General features: G+C 42.2%; 1 protein-coding gene across 3 annotated transcripts; it reads right to left on the reverse strand.

Moving 5' to 3' along the window:
- Window positions 1-207: 207 nt before the first annotated feature.
- Window positions 208-21782, reverse strand: zc3h4 (zinc finger CCCH-type containing 4). 3 transcript variants are annotated; one of them, XM_034866024.1, is made up of 16 exons: window positions 21495-21782; window positions 16706-17027; window positions 16459-16566; window positions 16049-16301; window positions 15462-15637; window positions 14996-15098; window positions 14391-14527; window positions 14107-14223; window positions 13416-13527; window positions 13123-13232; window positions 11936-12402; window positions 11192-11511; window positions 10854-11105; window positions 8440-10276; window positions 6067-6072; window positions 208-218 (listed from the first exon to the last, which is right to left on the reverse strand). In XM_034866024.1, the coding sequence occupies exons 1-14, from the start codon at window positions 21572-21574 to the stop codon at window positions 8583-8585; spliced, it is 4251 nt and encodes a 1416-aa protein (XP_034721915.1). In that variant the 5' UTR covers window positions 21575-21782; the 3' UTR covers window positions 208-218; window positions 6067-6072; window positions 8440-8582. The 3 variants fall into 3 exon arrangements, with proteins under 3 accessions (XP_034721915.1, XP_034721927.1, XP_034721920.1); XM_034866036.1 differs by lacking the exons at window positions 208-218; window positions 6067-6072 and having other exon boundaries at window positions 8583-10276; window positions 16100-16301; XM_034866029.1 differs by lacking the exons at window positions 208-218; window positions 6067-6072; window positions 21495-21782 and adding an exon at window positions 20252-21440 and having other exon boundaries at window positions 8583-10276.
- Window positions 21783-22322: the final 540 nt, after the last annotated feature.

The raw sequence follows: 22322 nt of genomic DNA on the forward strand, positions 1-22322 counted from the left end.
CTTACAGAGTTTGTTTTAAATATTACACAAAACAAATCCCCCTTTTGTCCATTACATCTGTGCTTGGCCACTGCTGTTAAACTTTCTTTGAGTTAATTTAGGGGTTTTTGAGCAGCCCTTATGACACCACTTGTCATCAAGCCACACTAAGCACAAAACAGGAGGGAACAAGTCATCACCATGCTGAGACCTTCAAGGGATTTCGGAGTTCACAGAAGCTTGCCTGCAGATGTGTTGTGCATACACTGGTGCATCCGCTGAGAAGACCTTGACCGGGCAACATTTTTCTTCGTACAGCACTCTTGGAAGAGAGGGATGCAATGGGCAAAATCAGCCCCCCTGTCACTTCCATGTCCCATTGAGTGCATGCAATAATGGATGTTAACGGGGGGCACATGAGACACTTTCACTTGTTTACATTTCTTGAGGTCATTTATATGTTTTTGTTCAATAATTTGTTCTATTTTGTTGTCTGATTGGCTGTGAAATTGTCAACCTGAAAAAACATATCCAGTAAATAAAATGACCTAGAACAACTCGAGAATTACAGTCAGCGGTGAAAACGCTCAACACATCAAGTGTTTAGGTACATTTCCATAAGTGTTAATTACAGTTCTTAAGGTACAGTACTGAAAGTGTTTGGACAAACCGTTGTCAGGTGATCAGATCAGAGGGAAAATCTTCTGAGCACACAGAAAACAACTTATCAAAATCTTATGGATATTTAAAAACTTTAAGGAAACCAGCTCTACTAAGAAATAACTAACTGAACCTGTTGTATTTGTTTCACCAACCAGCCAATAAAAAAAGCATAACAAGAGTTTGCAGAAAATAATGTTAACAAGTTCTTTCATTAATAAAGTTCTTCAGACTTCTAAAATATGAGAATTGTATCATTTGATCGGTACCCAAAACAGTGGAGTTGCTTTGCTAAATATACAAAGTCATTGTATTGTTAAGTGATTGACAAATTTGATCTTAACTAAATTGTCCTGATGATGTAAACCCCACCAACCGGGTGCTCTAAGGTGAGTAAATGCAACGTTAAGAATTCTTCCCAATTCATTCAAGATGAAAATGTATTGATGCCTGCATGGCGACATTAAAAATCTTACTTTTCCCTGAAGATACCAGCTAAGTAGGTAAGTGAGCTGACTCTGAGGTGTTTGTGCAGACGGACTGTTCTGACTCTGAGGTCACAATTTTACAGAAAGCACTAGCTGAAAAATGAATAGCTTAAAAAAAAGGCTAACTATTACACTGGGTTGGAAATTAGTTGGCCCTTTCCAACCGGCATCTTGCAATTTTGTTTTTATAAAATAATTGTTTCTGTTGGCTCAAACCACAATAGGATTTTTACCTCCTGAAAGCAACAAATCCAGTCCCTTCAAACAATTATAATGTGGGTTTGAGGTTCATCATAAAGACCTCTCTGGTCATTTAACCCACTAATGAGGTTAGATGACTTTTGAGCTCATCTTCAGCCACATGCACGCCGTGCTGATATCTACCATTAAAATTATAGACTGATTATTTCTTTGTCAGTGGGCAAACTTCCAAAATACGCAGGGGATCAAATACTTTTTTCCCCACACTGTATAAGAACTTTCAAGTCATAACATAGCGATGATGACCTTTATTTGGTGGTTTATCTGCAGGGATGTCAGCTCCGACACAACCCGTTCCTACCAGTCCGGTAAACAGGATGATCAAACAGCTCAAATATTGTGTAGATTTTGTACAGCCTTGAAGCGACGTCAGATGTATTTAAGTGGATTTCGTCACAGGTTGTAATGCAGTTTCCCGGAATTTGGAAAGTCAGTTATGTTCAAGTGAAGTCAGCTTTTCAGCTCAACTGCCCCCCAACATAATGGGAGAAAGACAGAACGGGAGTTGGAGGCAGGAATTTACAATCGTACATTTCTTGGCATTTAACAGACGCTCTTATCTGGAGAAGCTTACAACAAGCAGCTCACAGATACACCCAGACAGACCGCAGACTGGAGAGCGTGGGCACCGGGAAGAGAAAACTATCACAGGAAAACAATGTGGGCTTTACTTCTATTTTCCATTTGACGCATGTGGTGGCATAAGATGAGCTGTTTAATTGATTTTAAGCCAAGAAGGTCTTTAATGGTAATTCCTACTATTATAATTCTGAGTAAGTCTTTGGTGTGGAATAAACCCCGGTGTCATTCATGAAGCAGTGATTTCCAGGATAATGAGTCAGACAGACAAAGACAAGCAGAGAGACAGAGCGACATTACACATCTTTGAATGGAGACTGGAGGTTCAGCCCAGTCATCAACATCAGTTGTGACACACAACGCCCCCACAAGCATGGACACAGCACTACAGCTTACAGGCCGCCAATCTCCAAATCCCATCTGAAGTCATCCTCTAAGAGGATCAGATCTTCTATATATACACTCACCACAGGTAGCCCTCTCTGAAAAGGGAGCTAAGCAGATTACTGATAAAAGATGCAGTGAATACACAACTCGTCAGTGTTTCAGGTGACTGTGGGAAAACACCAGAGGTGGAATAATGCGGGATAATTGGAGAACATGGACCAGTAATATTTCTAAATCATTGCTCAACGAAACACATTGCAAGTTGCAAGCACAAATATCACAATGTTGAATTTATTGTCATACTAAAATAATGAAGAAGAACTGAGACTCAGTTATCAAAATCTTTGAGGATGTTGCTATTGGTTTTCCTCCTCTGTTTACATGAGAAACTGATTGTCATTAGTCATTAGTCTTTATTGGACAGGCAACAGTAGAGCAATGACAGTAAATGAGAGGAAGGGCATGCAAGAAAAGGTCCCACTTGCTCTTTTTGCTTTACGATATAAGGAAATAAAAAATAAATACAGTGGGGTGGCCAGTTGTCTGGTTTATAGCAATAAATTGGCTTCATGCAGTTTCTTAAATATCTCTTATATTTTCTCTCCATTGACTGAGAGAAAAATAAAAAAGACAACTACAGATACACTAGACATTTCTAACCATCCAAACCTGCTCCTACCCAGGTATACTGAACGATGGATCCTACTTCCATATATTGGATGCACGTACCAGATTGTTGATTATTTTCACAAGTAACACCCCCCCATGTGCAAACACATGCCCAAGAACCGGAGAGATGCCACCACAAAAAATGTCTGAGCAGAAGAACTTCAGCAGTATTGAAATGGATTTAGTGTTAAATATACTTAAAGTGCTCATTTTATGCTAATTTTCAAGTTAGTATTATATGATCACACCGATTGAGGCATCTTATTTCTGTTCTTTGTGTGGAGTCGCACATGCAAAGCAGCTTGGACCCAGTCAGTTGCAGACCATGAGGGCGTGCCATGCTAGCAGCTAGTCGAGCATTACAACGTGTGTTACAAAGTGATGTTATCACGGAAGTAAAGGCTGGACTACGATAGAGCTGTTTGGAGAAGTTTGGGAACAGTGTTTTCTGTTGGTGATGGTAAGTCCCTTTGGGGAGGACTTTGGGCTTTTTCCCTTTGTAAACCTATAACATGCACACAAAAATATATAAAACACAATAAAGGAAAGGGAACAAGCAAAAAAGCACAATGTGAGCATGTTTAAGTGAAAGTGATTTTTTTCAGAGCATCAGTACTGGCATTAAAGGAAAATCCAAGACCCAGCAATGGCAAAAAAAAATAAGGGATTTGTTCATTTATTGGATTCAACTGCTTATTGTATGTTTTAGCTGGGTTTTTGGCACGCTCTGCAAAATCATATTTACTAGGTTTAAGCTTATTTAACATGTGATTTCACCATGGCAGAAGTCCTCCTTCTGACAGCCTTTTTTCACTGGCATCCCTCCGATTCTTGGGCGTGTACCAGAGTTGTTCCTCAAAACACCTGTCCTCATAAAGTGTTTAGGGGGTACGGAGTCCATAAAGGGACATGGGGAATTATAATTTTTTCTCATGTGCACCAAAAAATATCTAATGCTCACGAGAAACCAATCTGAAAAACAGTAAGAATGGCTGCCAAGGAGGAGGTATTCATCTTCCTAAAAAAGAAAAGAAATGTACCTGACAGTGTCATTAACAAACTAAAGGATGAGAAGGTTACTGTTGATCAATTTCATGCGGTGACGTTACCAGTACTTTGTTAGCATCATCATGCTAGCTTCAGATTGGTTTCTCATAAGCATGAGATTCTTTCGCATGAGATCCTTTCACATGCTCACGAGAAAAGTATCTTGTGCTCACCAGAAAAAAATAAATTCCCATGTCTTTTATGGTGCTCCATAAGGGGGCGTTACTTATGCTGACAACTAATTATGATCAAGTGGGATTCATGGTTCAGCACACCTGGGTAAGAGCACAACGATTCGCCACAAATATGACAGCTACTCTCTGGGTCGTGTAGTAAAACACTGGGAAGCCCTGCTTTAAAGATACATTGTGTAAGAATTTCTCCCATCTAGCGGTGAAATTGTATATGACAACCATCTTAATTTCCCTTTCTAGACCCTTCTATTCCAAACGCATTTAAACTCCTATGGTGGCCGAACATGAAATTAGCGTCAGTCAGAGTTCCTTCCAATGTAATAATAGTTTTACGTTATTTTGGTACCATTTTATTGCTAACATCAGCTTTCAGGTTCCCATACACATGCAAGCCAATGTTAGTAAAGTATCAGTGCTGTCGTTATGTTGTTTATTGTACGAGATTAATAGTGTGAGGCAATGTTCACAGCTTAGGAGAGAAGCAACAGAGGTTTGTGTTTTTTAATATATTTCTCTGAGGAGTATGGACAATGTCAAAGAAACAGAATTTAGCTCATAGTATCTCCATTGTTTACATGCAGCTGTTCCAGAAAGCCGACTGGAATGTGTGACCTTGATAACGAGAGTATTAAACCGAGTCTCTGCAAAGATGTTATATGACACACATGTTGTGTTATGCGGAAAACATAAGATGTTATATCACACACGTACTGTTGTCTGTATAACATAAGATGTTATATCACACACATGTAGTGTTGTCCGGATAACAGTGTTTTTCTGTACACACGGTTGCCCTATACAAGAATCAACCCAGCTTAAGGATTCATTCAGCAGGTACAGAATGTGGTGAGACCCACCCACTCTGCTATGACCTCAGCTTGCATCACTCATTAGCTGACTCTGACTTGAAGTTCCCCCTGAGTTTCCAGTTTGTTAAGTACACCCTCGGTCATATCATCAGGAATTTAAGTACAGTTACTCAATTACTGTTTTATGTATTTTACTTGACTTGACTTCCCTTTTATGTAACTTTACAGTTTGCTCCATTACATCTCAGAAGGAAATATTGTATTTTTTTTTTTACTCCACTACATCTTGCCAAGAAACTGGCAGCTCATAGCATGTGTGCGTGTTTGTGTGTGTGATAGGAAACCTTTGAGGTACTGGATGAATAGTTTGTCTTCCTGGAGCCAGTGTTGCAGGATGGGAGGGGAGCAGGAAGTGAGTCACTAGAGGATCGTAGCCCATCAGGAAACAGGCTGCGAGCTGCTGGGGTGCTGATCCAAATCCACAGAGCCCGAGCCGAGAGCCGCGCAGCTTCAATCCGCCCTGAAGACAAAAAGATATAAACAGTCAAACAAAATAGCTGACAGCAACACGCCTGCTTGTGAAAGATGAAGAGATCTAGGATTCTGATTTAACTGGAGAACCGGACAGCCAGGGTAACAAAACAATGGAAGAACATTAAATAGTCAGAGGAAAGAAAGGTCAATTCAGTGACCACAGAGTCAACCCTCCAGAATAGTCCTGATTTACTAGACCCCACCCGTCTGGTTCTCTAAGTAGTTTATAATAAGCATTAGTGGCGTATTCAAAAAACACAGGAAATATTAACCCCACCACAAACCCATTTAAAATGCATTGTTTTAGATGACTAGGGAACAAAATAAAATAAAAAAAATGTTTATTTTTTGCCTGGTATGACAGACATGACAGCTTTTACATCTTTAGCAGTTTCTGCTGTCAACAGACTGTAAAAATAACTGGATTACAGTATGTAGACACACTAGCGTCAATGTGACGCTGTCCTATTTATTGCAGAAAATTGTTGCATGGATAGAAGATGGAAATAACTTCTTAGAATCTGAATGCAAGTAGGGGGACATGTTATGTTTAGTCTGAGGGTGACGCCAGAGGAAGGAGCATGTTTCTTTTGATTTTGATTTAGGCAACAACATGGCTTCATAAATATAAACTGGTCAAATAAAGGAACTAAGGTAAAACAAATTTAACTGGTTGATCATTTATCAACTTTATTTAAATACTTTAACAACCTACAGTGTACAGTTAGAAAACTCCATTCCTCCAAAGACAGGATACTTGTCATATTGACATAAAAAAAATTGAAAACAAACAAAGCCATGAGGAAAGAACATAGACAATTTCACGCTTGCTATTGCTGACAGTCAACCTTCCAACAAGCCTTTTCATGGCCTGACAGGAGGACAAGAGTGAATATATTGTTAGGTTGAATCTCTACACACAAAACCAAATAAAAAAATACATCTTTCTCCTCTCTTCACACTGTCAAAGGCTGCCTACGTCTCACTGATGTGAGCGGCAATCACATATTTCTGAAATATAAAATGATTCAGTTCAAAAATGTCAAATGAGGAAGTATATTTACCCAAGTATAAAAAAAATAAATTAAAATGATCAACATTCATACACAAGACGGTCGACGGCAATCCTGAAACATTCTGGAAGTCTGGAACTTCTAGTGAGCTCCTCGACCGTGACCCCACGTTTAAAGATTTACAAACAAGCCTGGGAATAAAACCCGGCAAAACGAGAATAACTGCTTATCCTCAGACAGATTCAGACGCATGACTTCTGATATTTATGGTGAAGGGGTAGAAACTATGAAGGGAGGTTCTGGAGAAAAGATGTTCTGAACATGTGCACTTCTTTAGCTGCAAGCCTGAGTGAAAAAAACAACCAGGTTCAGTCTGTGTTGAATATTTGTTTTGAAACAGAAGTAATGTTAAGATTTTCACCTAATTTTCTCTTTATGCAGAGCTCAGACTGACCATATGGAGGCATCACCTGCACAGATTGACACGAGATTCATGCATGAATTGATTTGTAGGTCCAAGTCTAGTTTATGATTGTCACACTGTGAGCAGCCACTAAAGCCAACCACTCTCAGAACTCCTGTCCTGTTTTTTTTAACCATTTGCAACAAATTAGTTAATAAAATCAAAGTAAAAACTAATAAATAACTAAAGGCTAGAAGGTGAATTCTGAATCAGTGAATCAAAGTGTCCTATTCTTATTAGCCAGCTGACTAATTACAGGTTGCACCTTTAAGGCAACCCTTTCAGCAGGGGAAAAACACTTTTTAATGACCTCCACTGATGCAATGGCATAAAGCTAAAATCTGCCACTGTAGAGGGACGTGGGGTTATTTTCCATCTTTTCTTCCTTAAAGCTACAGAAGCTGTCATTTATGAACTCTCCATTTTTAACAGAAAGATAAAACAAAATCTTCACATGAAAGACTTTTCTCCCTGTAGCAAAAGAACTGCCGAAGGAAAAAAACGAGAAAAAAAAAGTAACAGTGGCGTAGTGGTTAGAGAGGCAGTACTGAAAGACCACAAGTCACTTCCTGTACCGGCAGTTACCCGTTTTTGGGTAAGAGCTAAATACCTGAAATAAAACCGTATATGGACAGCTGTAGGAGCTACAGACATTGAAAACATGAATACAGGTCTCGGAGGACACAAACCAACAGTGCAAAGAAGAAAAATAAATACAAAAAAAACAGAATATAGATTTAAGTTTAGGTATTTGCAATTGTTTCTGCAGCAAATGTGCCATGGTGAGTTGTAATGAAAACATGTATGCTGTAATATGACAAATCTTTTGCACAGGGGTTAAAGAGATACAAAGGCAGTGCTGTAGAGGGTCATTTGTTTCAGATGGGCAACCGTGTTAAAGGAGATGCCGCTCAGTCAGTGTCGTTCTTTTAATCACAAAACACCACAAATAAGCAATATTTTGTTGGGAAACATTTAAATCCCATCTTTTCATCTGTTGCACAATGCATAGTCTACTTTGACTGCCCAAAAATATTGACAAGCACATCAACCAGTCTAAATGTAAGGAGAAAATTAAGGAACTGAAATGAAAATGAAAAAAGATGTGAAGCTAACACGTTCATTTCATATGAATTTGTTTTTGCTGATGTCTGAATAATGGTTTTCTTTAAGCACTGAGAAGAGGAGAATACATTTATTTATACATCAATATGTTTTTTTAAAATAGAGCTTCAGAGATTTAACGATAAACCCTTCCCATAACCCAAGAGTCTTTTATAGAATCTGAATCTGCAACACTGTGGTAAAGTGTGTGTGTATGTTTGTTTGTGTAACATGTTGTGTTACATCAGTAACAACCAGTCTTAACAGGCAGTTGCCTCAGTGCGCTTTTCATTCTCCTTTTCACTGATCTGTTCAGTGTCCAAAAATGTTAAAACAAGCCATTGGCCGACCACATGGTGGGCTTTAGGGTTCAATGGTCGGGGGAGGGGGGGGGGTCACTGGCAGAAGGGCGAGGCTGTGGGGTCAAAGCCTTTGAAAACGTCCTTCAGCGATGCGTTGTCTTGCTCTGTGGTCGCCTGGTCAGACTGCACCGGACTGTTGCCTCCAAAGGGGCTGCCGGTCCCGCCTGGCTTGGCCGCCTGCTTCACCACACCAAATAAAGAGGACACTGGTAGGCTGTGGACTCCCGCAGGCCCCTGATCCCCAGCAGCTCCCGGAGCCCCCTGGCCTGCGCCAGCAGCTGCTGCCGCCGGCCCTCCCTGAGCAGCTGTGTTGGGTGAGGGTGCAGGCTTAGGCCGGGGTCTGTTATAGCTGTTGTATCGATCGGTTCCTTGCTCTGCACTTTTTTCTGGCTCTGGTTGGTCCAACGCAGACTTCCGAACAAACAGGGGTTCCTTAGACTTAGGTTTACCTGCCGGGGGCTCACTGGGTTTGGACTCTGTGCTGGCTGAGTTGGGGGAGTTGTTCGAGCCACTGCTGCTACCAGGGCTGCCTGGTTTGTTAGTCCGAGGATCATACAGACTGATGTTGCTCAGCACACTGGCTCCCCCTGGTGCCCCGACGCCAACACTGCGGCCTGCCCCACCTGAGGAGAGCAGCCTTGGGTCATAGGGGGCGATTGTTGGGGGAGAAGAGCTAGATGTTGATGCTGGAGAAGTAGAGGAGACGGGAGGAGGCACAGGGTCAGACGGCTGCTTAAGTGCTGACTTCTGGGGCTGGAGACGTGGATCTGCGAGGATCTTACGGGACATACGGGGGTCAACGGGCTTTTCTGCAGGTGGGGGAGGCATAGGCATGGGGGGAGGTGGACCCAGCAGCGACATAGGGGCAATAGGGGCGGTTAAGAGGGGAGGGGAGGGGGTCTGGGACGGGCTGGAGTTGACAGTCTTCAGGATACGAGACAGGAGTTCAAAATCTGGGAGGGAGGAGGTGGAGGAAGAAGGAGCAGGGGGGTCCAAAGAGGAGGGAGGAGGCTGGACAGGAGGAGGCTGTGAGTGAGGGAGCGATGATTGGAGCGGCTGCTTAGTGCGGGTCAGACGTGGGTCTATGGAGGAGACTGGAGGGATGCCTGGTGGGAGTGGTAGGAGGTCCTGCTTGGGTATGGGGAGAGGAAGAAGATCCTCAGGGGACCAGGTGATGGCTTTGGCGAAGGCCGGCATGTGGAGAAGAATATCCTTCTTGATGTGGCTGAACTGCTGCAGCTGCGAGCGTGGGTCTCTCAGAGCCATACCCATGAGCGGGTCCAGGGGAATCGGCACCGGCTTATCCCGTAGAACCCGCTCCGTCTCCTCCTCCTCCGCTACCGGGGTTGTAAGCGGCGGGGGTTTGTAGACGAGAGGAGGCTCTGGTTTAGGAGCAGGATGCGAGTGGGAGGTGGATCCGGCGGAACCAGCAGTAGTTAGCCGGGCTAGCCTGGGGTCTGCAGGCGGTCCGGAGGAAGATACAGCGGGTATTGCGTGGGTGGAGTCGGCCGGATCTCCAGCACGTGCCAGACGTGGGTCCCGAGCCAAGCGGGGGTCTGCTGGCCGAGCTGGAGCGTTGGCAGGGGAGGCCTTCTGGAGGCGAGGGTCGCTCAGCGGGGCGTCAGATTTCTGAGGAGCCTTGGTCTGCTGACGGAGTGTCTTTAAGATGGAGGTCACACTACCTCCGCCATCCTCATCCTCACTGGAGTACCAGTTCCCGGAGTCACCTAGGAATGAAGGACGCACATGTTAGAGTATATTTATTTTTTTTTGCTTATTTTACTGACAGACACATCAATGTAATGTGCATTACAGTGAACTTGGCCATTGAATTACATTCTCTCAACTCTTGTTGACATAAATATAGTTTTTTGTAGAACTTTCCTGATTTTATTTTAAAGAATTAAAAAAAAAAGAAAATGCAGCTGGGAATGTGTCAATGAAACGGCCTATTTTTATGACATCCTTTTTTGTTCTTAAACCCCCCAACAAAACACAAGTAGACTTTATATTTCACAACTACTGTTTTCTAGAGGTGTGACAAGATCACAGGAGAGAGAGAGCGAGAAAGAGAAAGAGAAAGAGAGAGAGAGAGAGAGAGAGAGAGAGAGAGAGAGAGAGAGATAGCAAGTGCTTGGTTGTTGCAGGAAACATTCAGCTATTACACAAGGTCCCATGCAGTTTAGTGCTTGTGTTTCTTTGTTTTTGTAGTGCCCCCCTGTGGCAACCACCGCCGCAGCCTAAACCCACTACCCCATTCAAAATGAATGGAAAGACAAACAGGTGCAGATGCTTTTCCTCTACCTTCCATGTCTCTACTCTTCTCCGCTCCTCCCTCAGCCATCCTGCGAGCTCTTTCCTCTTCTTCCTGCTGCTTCTGTTGGATCCTCATGAACAGGACGCGCTGCGCCGGAGGCAGGAAGTCCGGCACAGAAATCCCTCCTTGATTGGCTGAGGCTCCATTAGCAGAGCTGTCTTGACTGCCACCCGACTGATGACCACCGTTCCCCGCTCCTCCTCTCTCGTCCATACCGGCAAAACCCTGGTAGTTGTCACCTGAGAGGGAACAGCGGGTGTCAGAGTACAGAAACAATAACTTTGATTTTTCTAACTTGAAACATTAAATGTAAACTGACTCTCACCTTCTTGCACCACTCCCTCCATATTCATACTGTCCTGATTGAAGAAGTTGTTGAAGAAGTTTCCTCCGCCCGGAGGAGGACCTGGAGGCATAGCACCTCCATGTGGAGGTCCGTCACCAGACGCAAATCCGCCCATCATGGGCGGTCCGCCGGGGCCCATGTTGGGGGGCCCCTGGTTCATCCCAAGGTTGGGTCCCATGTTCTGCATGTCAGGGGGCATCATGCCTGGGGGAGCAGGGAAGCAAGGGGGAGGGGCACCAGGGGCCCCTTGGGGTCCAGGTGCTGCAGTCTGACCCTGGTTGCCACTGGGAGTCTGGCCTCTGACAGGAGGGAGAGCAGGAGTTAGGATTCACAACATCACACGTACAGTCACTTCATTAAATCATCTACTGATTCTGGAACCATTTTGTAGTTTTTGCGGTACCTTGTACTAGAACTACACTATACTAAGATGTATTTTAGAAGTACTATGGATATGTAATGTAATGTCATTTAGTTACATAAAAAAAAAGGAGTACTCCATTGAAAATCTATCTTTAGAGTAATAAACACTGATCACCTGTAGGCTTTAGATCCACCTTTTAACACTCCTGTAGGCTTTAGAGCTGGCATAAACTGAGCCACTAACCCACTTTTTTTGACAGTTGAACTCTTTGATAAGATCCCCAGCTGCATTGTCTACGGATGTGATTATAAAAAGATTATCTTTTATTCTTGATTTTTGTTTGTTTTCTGACTTCTTACCTGACGGCCAGTTTGTGAGCCAGCTGTCCCGTTGGCTGAACTTTAATCTCAAACAGTGAGGGGATCTTCTTCCCCATGCCACCTCCCCCTCCACCACAAGGAGGTGGGGGGCCCATGTGGGGAGGGGGGCCACTGGGATTTGGGGGTCCGCCTTGGAAGGGATTTCCATCAGGGCAATGGAGAGGGGGACCAGCACAGGGGTTGGGCCCAGGAATAGGCCCTGGTCCTGGGGGACCTTTGTTAGAAATGGGCCCCTGGTTAGGCGCAGAAAGACCCCCAAAGTCAGCCAGCGGAGGCCCACCAAAGTCCCCAGAACCTGTGTTGGCTTCTAGAGGAACAGGCCGAGGGGGGGTGGGGAGGAGGCCAACTCCAGGAGGGGGTTTGGGGAGAGGGTTGATCCCCTGCTTCTTCAGCTCCTCCACCTCCTTCTCATCCTCTGCTCCGGCCTCTGCATCCTCCTCCAGCATCTAAACAACAAAGAAATTATCTGAAATGATTTCTCAAGCCTTTATAAAATCCAACATTAGGAATTAAAATTCCTAATGTGAAAAAATCATATGTATCGCAATTTTTCATTGTTATTAAATTGATTTTTTTTCCCACTATCAATATAATTTTTGGTTTATTTTTGATCCACCTAAATATTTTCCCGTTTACACTGCACCGCCATCAGTGACTACATCATATCCATTTCCAGCAAAACAGACCAAAAGCAGAAAAGACATGTTATGTTATTACCAAATAGAAATGTCTCATGATATATTGTCTCTGGAAGTGTATTATTTTGTTTTTCTTAAAGAAGGAAAAGAAAATTGCAATAAATGAAAATTGCAATACAAATCGAAGTGGCACCCATGTATAGTGAAAGAATCAAATCGGGACAAAAGCGCGCACATACTATACATACATACATACATATACATATATACATACATACATACATACATATACATATACATATATACATATATATGTATATATGTATATATGTATATATGTATATATATATATATCTCGTCCCAGCCCAAACAAAATGCTGTTGGTGAACTCGCCCAGCAAATTGTATAAATCAAAAAGCTTGACTGTTCTTTTGATCTTTAAAGAACCTGGACATAAATATAATAAGAAATATTTTTCAGGCTTTTTAAAGATCTACATAGTTAACAGAAAATAGGCGAGAGAAGTACCTTGTTGAGCAGGTCCTGGGTGTCATCATTGAGGGCATCATGGGAGAACATGCATTCGTCGCCGTTGACACAGTTCCCCGTGGTGTGGAACAGCTTACAGGGGAATTCACGTAGCAAGGGGGTCAAGGAGAGACACTCACAAAAAACACTGGACAGAAAACTGAAACAGACCCCATTTTCTGGATGACCTCAATTGAATTCTGGGATAAAATGCAATAATTTCAGCTTTAATGTACACATAATGCCCTTGTACTAATCAAGAGTCTCTCTGCGTGGCCACTAGTGAAGGATATCATGCATGTAAGGACAGTGGTCGGCTCGGGCACAGAATCCAGTGATGTAGAACTTGCAAAGCTCCTTCTTCTTGGGCAGCTCAATGTCATGGCTGAAGTTGCAGTGGTCCCCCTGGTGATTGAAAATGACATAATGGAATATGAATATCCGACATGAGAGACCGCTGCCTATAGATTACCTATAGATCCGAGTGGATAAAATGAATAACAAATATTTTTCTTTATTTGCTCAATTTTTTGTGTCGTCTTATTAAATGTAGAAATTTCCCTCCAGGGTTGTATAAGCCTCATTCATAATATCTTGCTGCAGTTCACTGGTGCCCCATTTCCATTTGAATTTAACCCTTTATTAGACCATGGAGGTTCCTGAGGCTATTGAAGCTGTTGAAATCTCCAAAATTCTGTCTTTTGGGGGAAATCTATATCAAAACCTTTAAAATTAAGAAAGACCTGTCCAAAACCTTGTGACAAAACTAAACTACACATTTTCTGAATTTACTGTGAATCTCTATTGAGCATGGACGATTTAGAAAAGTCACTGAAAAATCAACAAAAAAAATCAACAATTTAAATTTTTCAAGAAATGGATTTGGAAAGCAGCCGGTGAAAGTGTAGCATTAAAAAATGATTGTGTCTCAATAACAAAGCTCCTGGTCCTTCAGTCCAAACTGCAACATTTGTGCGGTCTTACCCAGGTGCATCGTCCCTCGATGTAGTACTTGCAGATGGCCTTTCCTTTCTTATCCTGGTGCTTCTCATTGTGATTTCTCCTCCCTGGTCCAGGTCCATCGCCTGCTCCAACTCCGTCCTAAGTACACAGAAGAAAAGACCAGTGTCAAGCAATAAGTAAGAAAGAAAAGTGACTTTTTATTCCCTAAATCTAATAAATATGAAGGAATTTGTGCTGGGGGCAATGGGGCCCCAAAGTGGAACAGCTGATTGGGCGGAGAGATGACAGCATTACAGAAGCCTTACCCCGTTGTCCATGTCCCCGTTGTTGTCGTCATCGTTCATCATGTCACCTCTTCCTCTCCCGCGGTTTCGACCCCGTCCTCCTCTGAGCATACCCCGCCCTCCTTTACCCCTCCCTCGTCCGCGGCCACCTTTACCTCCTAGAGCAGAAGTCAAAGAAAGAGTGAGTGAATTTTTGGGCGACATAATGGTCAACACTGTCAGGCACAGACAGTAAGTCTGTTCCTCCTCTAAACGGGTGCAAACTGAAGGAACTGTGTAGACCAGGGGGCGTCAACGTTTTTTAAGCCAAGGACCCCGTAACTGAAAAGAGAGTAGGATCAGGGACCCCCTATTACATGAAGCCTATTGTCTAAAATCAAGTTGCCTATCAAATTGAGCCTACAGTAACGTGTGGACGGCTTAAAGCCTTTATACTACTTAAAATAAAAGGTGTTGGCATGATTTTATAAATCCTGTTTCAGTCTGAGTATGTGGATAGCTTCCTTAGTGACTACCTTACCTGTAGATTTCCACAAACAGGCTGATTTATTTATTTAACATGTTGGATTCATCCGGGTCCTGGACACACACACAAAATTGGAAAATGAACTGAGGTGCAAACTCACCTCTGCCTCTGCACTTTTTGTACTGATTAAGTTCTTTCGAGTAGTCCTCGTAGTCATCATCTCCACCACCACCACCCATGTTGTCATAGTCATCATCTCCGTACTGTAGGGACAGATTAACATGTATCACGTAATGAGTGTCACTTGGGGGGACGGAACACTGCAAAGGACTTAAAATTGGTTTACAAGGATTTTTAGGTATTTTTCCATTTGTACAATAATTACTCCTCCTAGATAGATAGACAGATGTTTCTTGTTTGTTTAACACCAAATAAAGTATTTGTTGACCTAAGAATAAAAGGAAATTGAGGGCTCCAACTTTCTTTTATTCATTGGCATTTTTCCATGTGAAATAAATTTTGGAAAACTGTGCAAATACACAAAATACAACAAGTGAAGAACAAATTATGTCCTGGACTTTGACCAAAGCAAATAGACAAAAGGGTACATGAATTATGTCCCTCACCTCCATGTCTTCTCCATAGCCCTCTCCATCGTCGTTGTCTCCTCCCATCTTTCCTCCTCCTCCTCCTCCTCCTCCACCTCCTCCTCGACCTCCTCTTCCTCTGCTTCCTCCTCTTCCCCTCCGCCCTCCCCTCATTCCTCCACGGCCTCTCTGGTTTTTCATGCGACCCTTGCCCCCTGCAGAGACACAGAGACAAATGAAACGTGTGAGCTACAGAGGCAAGTCAGTCACTTATCTGTAGAATTTGATAAGAACCTTTTGGCAAATAAGATACTTTGTCTGTCCATACATGTGCAAATGAAACTGAAGTGAAGAGCAAAACAGCAGGATCATGGGGACGAATATGTTACCAAGCTTTCAACACAGTGGCAAATGCTTTGAAAAACTGGTTTACTTGCCTTATGGCCAGAGTGTAATATTATGCCTAAATAAACAAATAGGAACAAACAGAGGACCTTTCCCCAACATCTGGCATAGATGTAAAGCTGCCATCTGGTGTATCCCAGTTTAGGCACTTTATCACACTGAGAACTGGATTAAATCCCAGCTGGGCAAATATTTAACAAGCAGGAGAATGTGCAACATACCGAGTCTATTTTTCAACTTGGACAGCTTTAACCCGGCTGCCGTGGACCCACCTCGCCCGCGGCCGCCTCCTCCCTCCTTGGCCTTGCGGTACTGGTTGAGCTCCTTGGTGAAGTCATCATAGTCTTCATCCCCAATGTCCTCCTCTTCCTCTCCCTCAAAGTTGTCCTCTTCAAAATCATCGTAGCCGGCGTAGCTCTGCTTTTCCATCTTCATGTAGGTGCCCTTCTTTGAGCCGCCGTAGCCCCCATGAGACTATAGACGAGGAAACGCATCAGGTGATTTTACTTTACGCACAACATTATTGCATATTGACATATCAGCAATACTGAAAGGGACATGAGAAACATTTGACTGAGATGAATGTACCGAGGATTGTCAAGAGTGAGGAACATTAGTTCTTTAAACTTACTGGAGGGGGGTACTGTGGACTGTACTCTCTGTACTTCCTCTTCTCACTGGGACTGTAGTCAGAGTCGTCACTGAAGTCAGAGTGGTCATCATCAGAGGATGGATGACGCTGAGAGAGAGAGAGAGAGAGTGAAATACATTCAAAGAAAAGATGGTAGCAATTTAGAAAGACACAGGTTCATACTTTTTGAATCAAGACAGAAGGGTGTGAACGTGGGTCTATTTCAGTTCGATAGCTACAATCTTACTTTGTGTTTGGATTTGCGTTTTTTCTTGGACCTCCTCTTCTCCCTTTCTCGCTCCCTCTCCTTCTTCCTCTTCCTCTTGCGACGGTGGGATCTGTCCTCGTCTGAATTGCTGCTGGCGTGGCGCTCCTTGCTTCGCTGAGACCTCTCCCCAGCCTCTTCTCCTCCCGCTTCACCTCCTCCGCCCGCTTCATCCCCGCCTTCTACGCCGCCGCCTTCTCCTCCTGTTCCTGCTGCTGCCGACGTACCTCCACCGATCTCCACCTCCTCCACATCACCCCCATCATCCTCCAGCTCGCCCTCCTCCAGCTCTCCATCCTCTGGCCTGTATATGTCGGGACACACAAGGCGGAAAGTTAGTTACATAAGTCATCTTCTAATGGGATGAGGCTCAGTCCACCAGCCAAAGTTGTTTTGGACATTTTTTTTTTTTTAATTGCATGTCATCAGGAAAATATGCAAGGACGTTGTTAATTATCAATAACGACTTTACTTCCCATTAATTAACATATTAAAGTGTATTCAGTTTGGCATTTTTGCCCCAGTTAGTATACTGCTAAAATACAGACTTGTTTGTTTAAAACACGTTAAGAAATAATAGTTACATTTTAAAGTTCAAGTTTCTACAGATACTCTTTAGAATAACAAAAACAACCCTGAGTGCAATATGTCTTTTGCGATGTGTTTAGCTCACAAGTTGACATTGTGATGATGATAAAAAACATTTAAAGGTTGTTTTTTTAGCGGCCCCAGATGAGAAAACGAGTGCAGATGCTTGACCTTAGAGGTCTAGTGTTTAAGGATTCCTAATTTCCGCAGCGAGCGGCACTGTTAAAAGTTGGCATTCAATAGATAAATATAGCAGCAAACAGATATCTGCCGTGTAAAGAGACAGTGGAGTAAGGCCTCGTGAGCAGAGAATGAAGTCCCCCTCCCTCTGTTGTGTTGCAGTCTGAGATTCACTGCTCTTTGTTTTGTAAGTCCGGACCGGCCGCACGTTCATGCAAAAGAAATGTAGGTATTTCACGAACTGGGGAGGGGGCTGTGAGAGCCGTGTAGAGGCAATTCCAGCCTGCTGTTTTATTTTTTTTAAGTTTTTCAAATACAGCCACTTTAGAGCAGCATCATTTCCACGGGATTACAAGGCTATGTATTTTTAATCTTAGAAAAAACACTCAACGCACTGTTGGAGAGACAAACACTGTGTACTGCAATTGGTGATTCATGTCAGGGGGGCATAAAATGCAAGATTGTGTATTTGTTAGTAAATTAAGCATTTTTCAAACTATCACAACTAAGTATGAACCCTGACGATCTAACTAGTACAAAAAACATCCAAATAAGCAACAACAACAAAAGACTGAAAATCCATCACAATGGGGCTATAAAGAAGGCCAGTTTGGCTTACACATCTGACTGTCAATGTCATCAGCTAAACAAGCTGACACATGAAAGTAATCAAATATAAATTATGACTTAATATTATGCACAATTCACATGCATTACCTGCACTTAAAACAACTTTAAGAAAATCCTTCAAGTCAAAAACCTTTCAGTGCCTTTCGGATTGGTTCGAACCACATCCTTTGAAAGACATGAAAATTAAATGTTCTTGTTGCACAAGCCATCATATCAGGTCTACCTACACAAGTGTCATATGTAATTTCTATTTCAAATAGTCAGTTACAACTCATACACACACGTCAAACCCAAAAACTATCCGAGGATGGCTGGATCCCAAATTTCAACTGCAGTATTTGAGAGACTGACAATAAATGACTGCTGTGTTGTGACTGTGGTCCACTGCCCAGGCAGGACCATGAGATCCTAATTGACATGGATCACATGCAGGTCTGTTCCTGCAGTGACTGTGGGCTGTGGCCGAGTTGGGGGTGGGAGGCACTTCTGAAAGTGAGGACGTTAGTTCAACAAGCTCAAAAGCAAGGAATAATCTTAGCATTAATATTAGCCCGTACCATGTTTTCCTTCCCTTCTAGGCATAATTTTATGAGAAGAGGTGCCAGCTTTATCTAAGCGCCTTCCTCTGGGGCGAGCACAACGATCAGCCTTAGTGATCTGTGCTTCATCGCTGTATCTCTGAACAACATAATTGTTTGCAGAGCCATACATTCACGACCATACAGTCCAGTGTTTCCAACTACCAGTGCATTCATCACTTCATTACATCCTTGGAACTTAACGAAAACAAATTCATAGTAAAAAAATCATCATTTTAACATTGTAGGGAAGTCCTTTTAGTGGTTGTGAACTTAAGAAAATCTTCTAAATGAGTCTGAAGCCACTGCAGAGACTAAAAAACCATCAGTGGTCTGCTCCAAGAGGTGAGTTTACTCTGGCTAACTCTGGCTGGAGAAGATCCAGGTTCAAGGGAGCTGCAGGTCTTATGCAGCAAAGTTACCCAGATAATTCAGTAAACCGGTTGTTGTTTTTTAGAATAGAGAACAGGTATAAAACATGGATTTGCTCCATGAACAAACTCCTGTTATCTGCTGTTTGTCATAAAACACAAACTAGAACAAACAAAATCTGCCTTCATGTTTGGGCTCATTTGCTTTTGCTCTGGAACAAAAGACAGAATGAAATCAAAATAAACTATGCTCTTTCTGAAAAAGAATCTGTTACTTTTACCAACTTTCCTCATTCGATTTGCAACTTATTGCCAAAGGTCAGTATCAGATTCAGCAATTTTCCTCAAAATAGCTTAAAATTTGAAGAGCTTGTCAACTTTTTCTATCCCTGCCTCAAATAATTTGCTAAACTCTAAAAGGTTCTTTGTCTTTCACCAGCTATCGGCTTTAAACCCCAAAACTCAGAAGTGTCACCTCAACATCCAAGTCACTCCTCTGCCTCACAATTGGTATGGTCGATGAAGCTGGCCTGTTAATTAAAACCTGAGAGTCAGGCCCACAGACCTGTCACAAGGATAACTCTCCTGTCACAATAGAGGCCTCTCTATCATAGCTCAGGGATTTCACTGTATTATGGAAGCAGGTTTTCTGAATAGGGAGTGAGTGGGGTTCACTACAGGCTGATGGCCTCTCTGGTCTGTCTAGATACTATACACACGTCATCTGCTGCCCACAATGTGCCAGTTTAAGGAAAAACTTAAAACTCAAACAAACACCACCCAAACTTGTCTATGCTCAGCCAAAAAATGACAGGTCAGTGTAAACTTACAAGTTAATAGTTTACCAACACACATTTTGGCTTATTAGGCCGGTGAGAGAAAAAACTGTTATCAGACCCCACACAAGTAGGCTACCAATGTACTGCTAAGTGCAGTACAATTCAGGTTTCCATTTATATCCATTAACTACATCAAACTAATGGTTAACATCTCCGAACAACAAGCAGACAACTGTGAGAAATCCTAAAAGTTCAACAGAGTACATGATTAATATTGTCTATTAAGGATGATTGAATCAAAGGATTTACTATGCATTATGGTACATTATTAGCTCAGTGGGTGAGTCCATTACTCAATAGTTCTAGAAGCAAAGGGCCATGATTAAAATGGGGAATACTTACTGTGACAGGTTTCCTTCACATTTTGCACTCAAAAACATTGAAAAAAATGATTTCCCCTAATCTTTTAGGGACACTACTAGGGTCTGTGGGACTTGGAAATGGGGCCAACTGAGTTACATACAGCACACTTGCCAACTGGGGACTGTGGAAAAAGGGAACTTTGTGTTTGACTTGAAACACTTCTGGGATGCTTTGCAGACGTTTTACACATTTTCTGGGGACATTTGTGGATGTTTGGGACGAGTCAGTGTGGGCACGACTGTGAATAAAAGGGATAGGTTAGACAAATATCCATGACAGCAGGCTGCACAAACGGGTTTAAGACAGATGGCTAAACTAGTGTAACACGATACAAAACTGACTTGTAAAAAATATTAATTTAAAGATAGCTAGCATTTAAGACTCGAGGGGAATAAATCCCAATCATCTCAGGGAGATCGGGAGCTAAAATAAGCTTTCTTACTAGTGTGTTTTTAGGCAGAAAGACGACGACTCGACTATTTTTAAGTGCGCAACTTAACGTTAAAGCTAACGTTAATGGAGCGACACGTTGCTTTGACTATAGTTAAGATACTTTAACAGTTAGTAGCCCATACTGAATTACATCCACCAAGCTGGTGTCACCATATTAGTAAACGCCATGTTTAATTCAACGATGCGGCGATTTGAAACGTCAAAATTACCCTTATCAAAAAACATTAGCCGTTAGCTTAGCCTCTCGCTCGTGTCAGTTGGATTCGTTGGTAACATTAGCCATGTTGCTAAGTTAGCCTGAAGTTAGGCCGTCGTTAGCAAAAGACAATGATTTTTGGCATTTGCGGCATTACAAGTAATTGTTACCATAGAAACACTTAATTGAATTAAAGTAAATTAGTTAAGTGTTGTCAACAATGGGCAAGAAATTAAGCGATGCTTTTTAACCGTTGAAAGGCGTTGGAAGTTTGATTAATCAGCTGTTTCAATCTCGTCTTTTTTTCTTCAGACAAGTTGGCTTGAGTCGATTGATCGTTGATTGTGATAACGTAATAAAATACAGGGAATAACAACGTTATTATCCCAAGTGCCATTTGGCGTCCCAGTTGGCGGTGTCGTGTCAACATGGCGTTCTTTACCTCTGCACTCGTTTTCCAGAAAAAGGCGAGTTTAATCCCTCTGACAGAAAAAAAGAAACCCCGGGCTTTTTGTGTAAAAGCACAGGACAAATAAATAATTTCATTTAAATATGATTGTAGAATTACTCGACCTTTCGTCAGTCAGGAGACTGTTGTGTTCGTGGTTGGTAGTTGGGGAGTTTGGATGGACAGTCATGCTTTCCACAGCCATTTCCTCTAGCTACATTGAGGTGCAAAAAATTACAACTCGACACTGGGATCTACTTGTTTTTGATTTTAGGAAGAGTTTCAGTTCATAGTAGGCAATTCTCCACCACAGTTGTAAGAGAAATATGATGAAATTGAGTCCTGACGTTCTCCGTCCTACAGTAGCGATGTGAAATGACGACTGATAAACTTAAAATGGCCGAGTGTCTTCTCCTAAGAGAAAGCAAAGGGGGCGGGGTTCCCCGATGATGACGTCACGACGAATAACATTCTGCTACGCTTTTTCCACGGAAGTTGCCGAATGAGGAATACGGAGGGTAAAATAAGCCCCCGAGTTTGACTCGTAAGACACAGTATTCCTTTCATAATCATTTTAAAAAAATCTTATTGTGTCTTATTTCATATGGAATATACACTACATGTCTTCTATAATTAATAATAATAATAATAATAATGGTAATGAAATAAAATACTTATATTATCATATGGTAATATATTACTTATATAACAAAATACTATTTATTCCAGCAACCTTTGCACTATGCTCCTTAATTAAAATAATAATAACTATCATAATTAAAATTGACTCCTGCATACTTTGCACTCTTCATTGCACTGTTGTCTCAACCTGTCTATATTGTTTCTGTTGATAGTGTGTATATATTGTTTGTTTTGTATGAGTAAGCACATTGTGAGCAATACCATCAAAAGCTAAATTTCTCGTATGCAAAATACTGCAAAACGTCGAAGAT

Source organism: Etheostoma cragini, chromosome 3 (genome assembly GCF_013103735.1).
Source record: "Etheostoma cragini isolate CJK2018 chromosome 3, CSU_Ecrag_1.0, whole genome shotgun sequence".
Classification (NCBI taxonomy): Eukaryota; Metazoa; Chordata; class Actinopteri; order Perciformes; family Percidae; genus Etheostoma; species Etheostoma cragini.

Excerpts from the sequence above, each read along its gene's own strand:
- zc3h4 (XM_034866024.1), bottom strand. The coding sequence starts at position 21,574 with ATGGCTGTGGAAAGCATGACTGTCCATCCAAACTCCCCAACTACCAAC. Across the intron at positions 15,099-15,461 it reads GCTATGGAGAAGACATGGAG|TACGGAGATGATGACTATGA; the intron begins GTGAGGGACATA and ends CTGTCCCTACAG. Across the intron at positions 11,512-11,935 it reads GCTCACAAACTGGCCGTCAG|AGGCCAGACTCCCAGTGGCA; the intron begins GTAAGAAGTCAG and ends CCCTCCTGTCAG.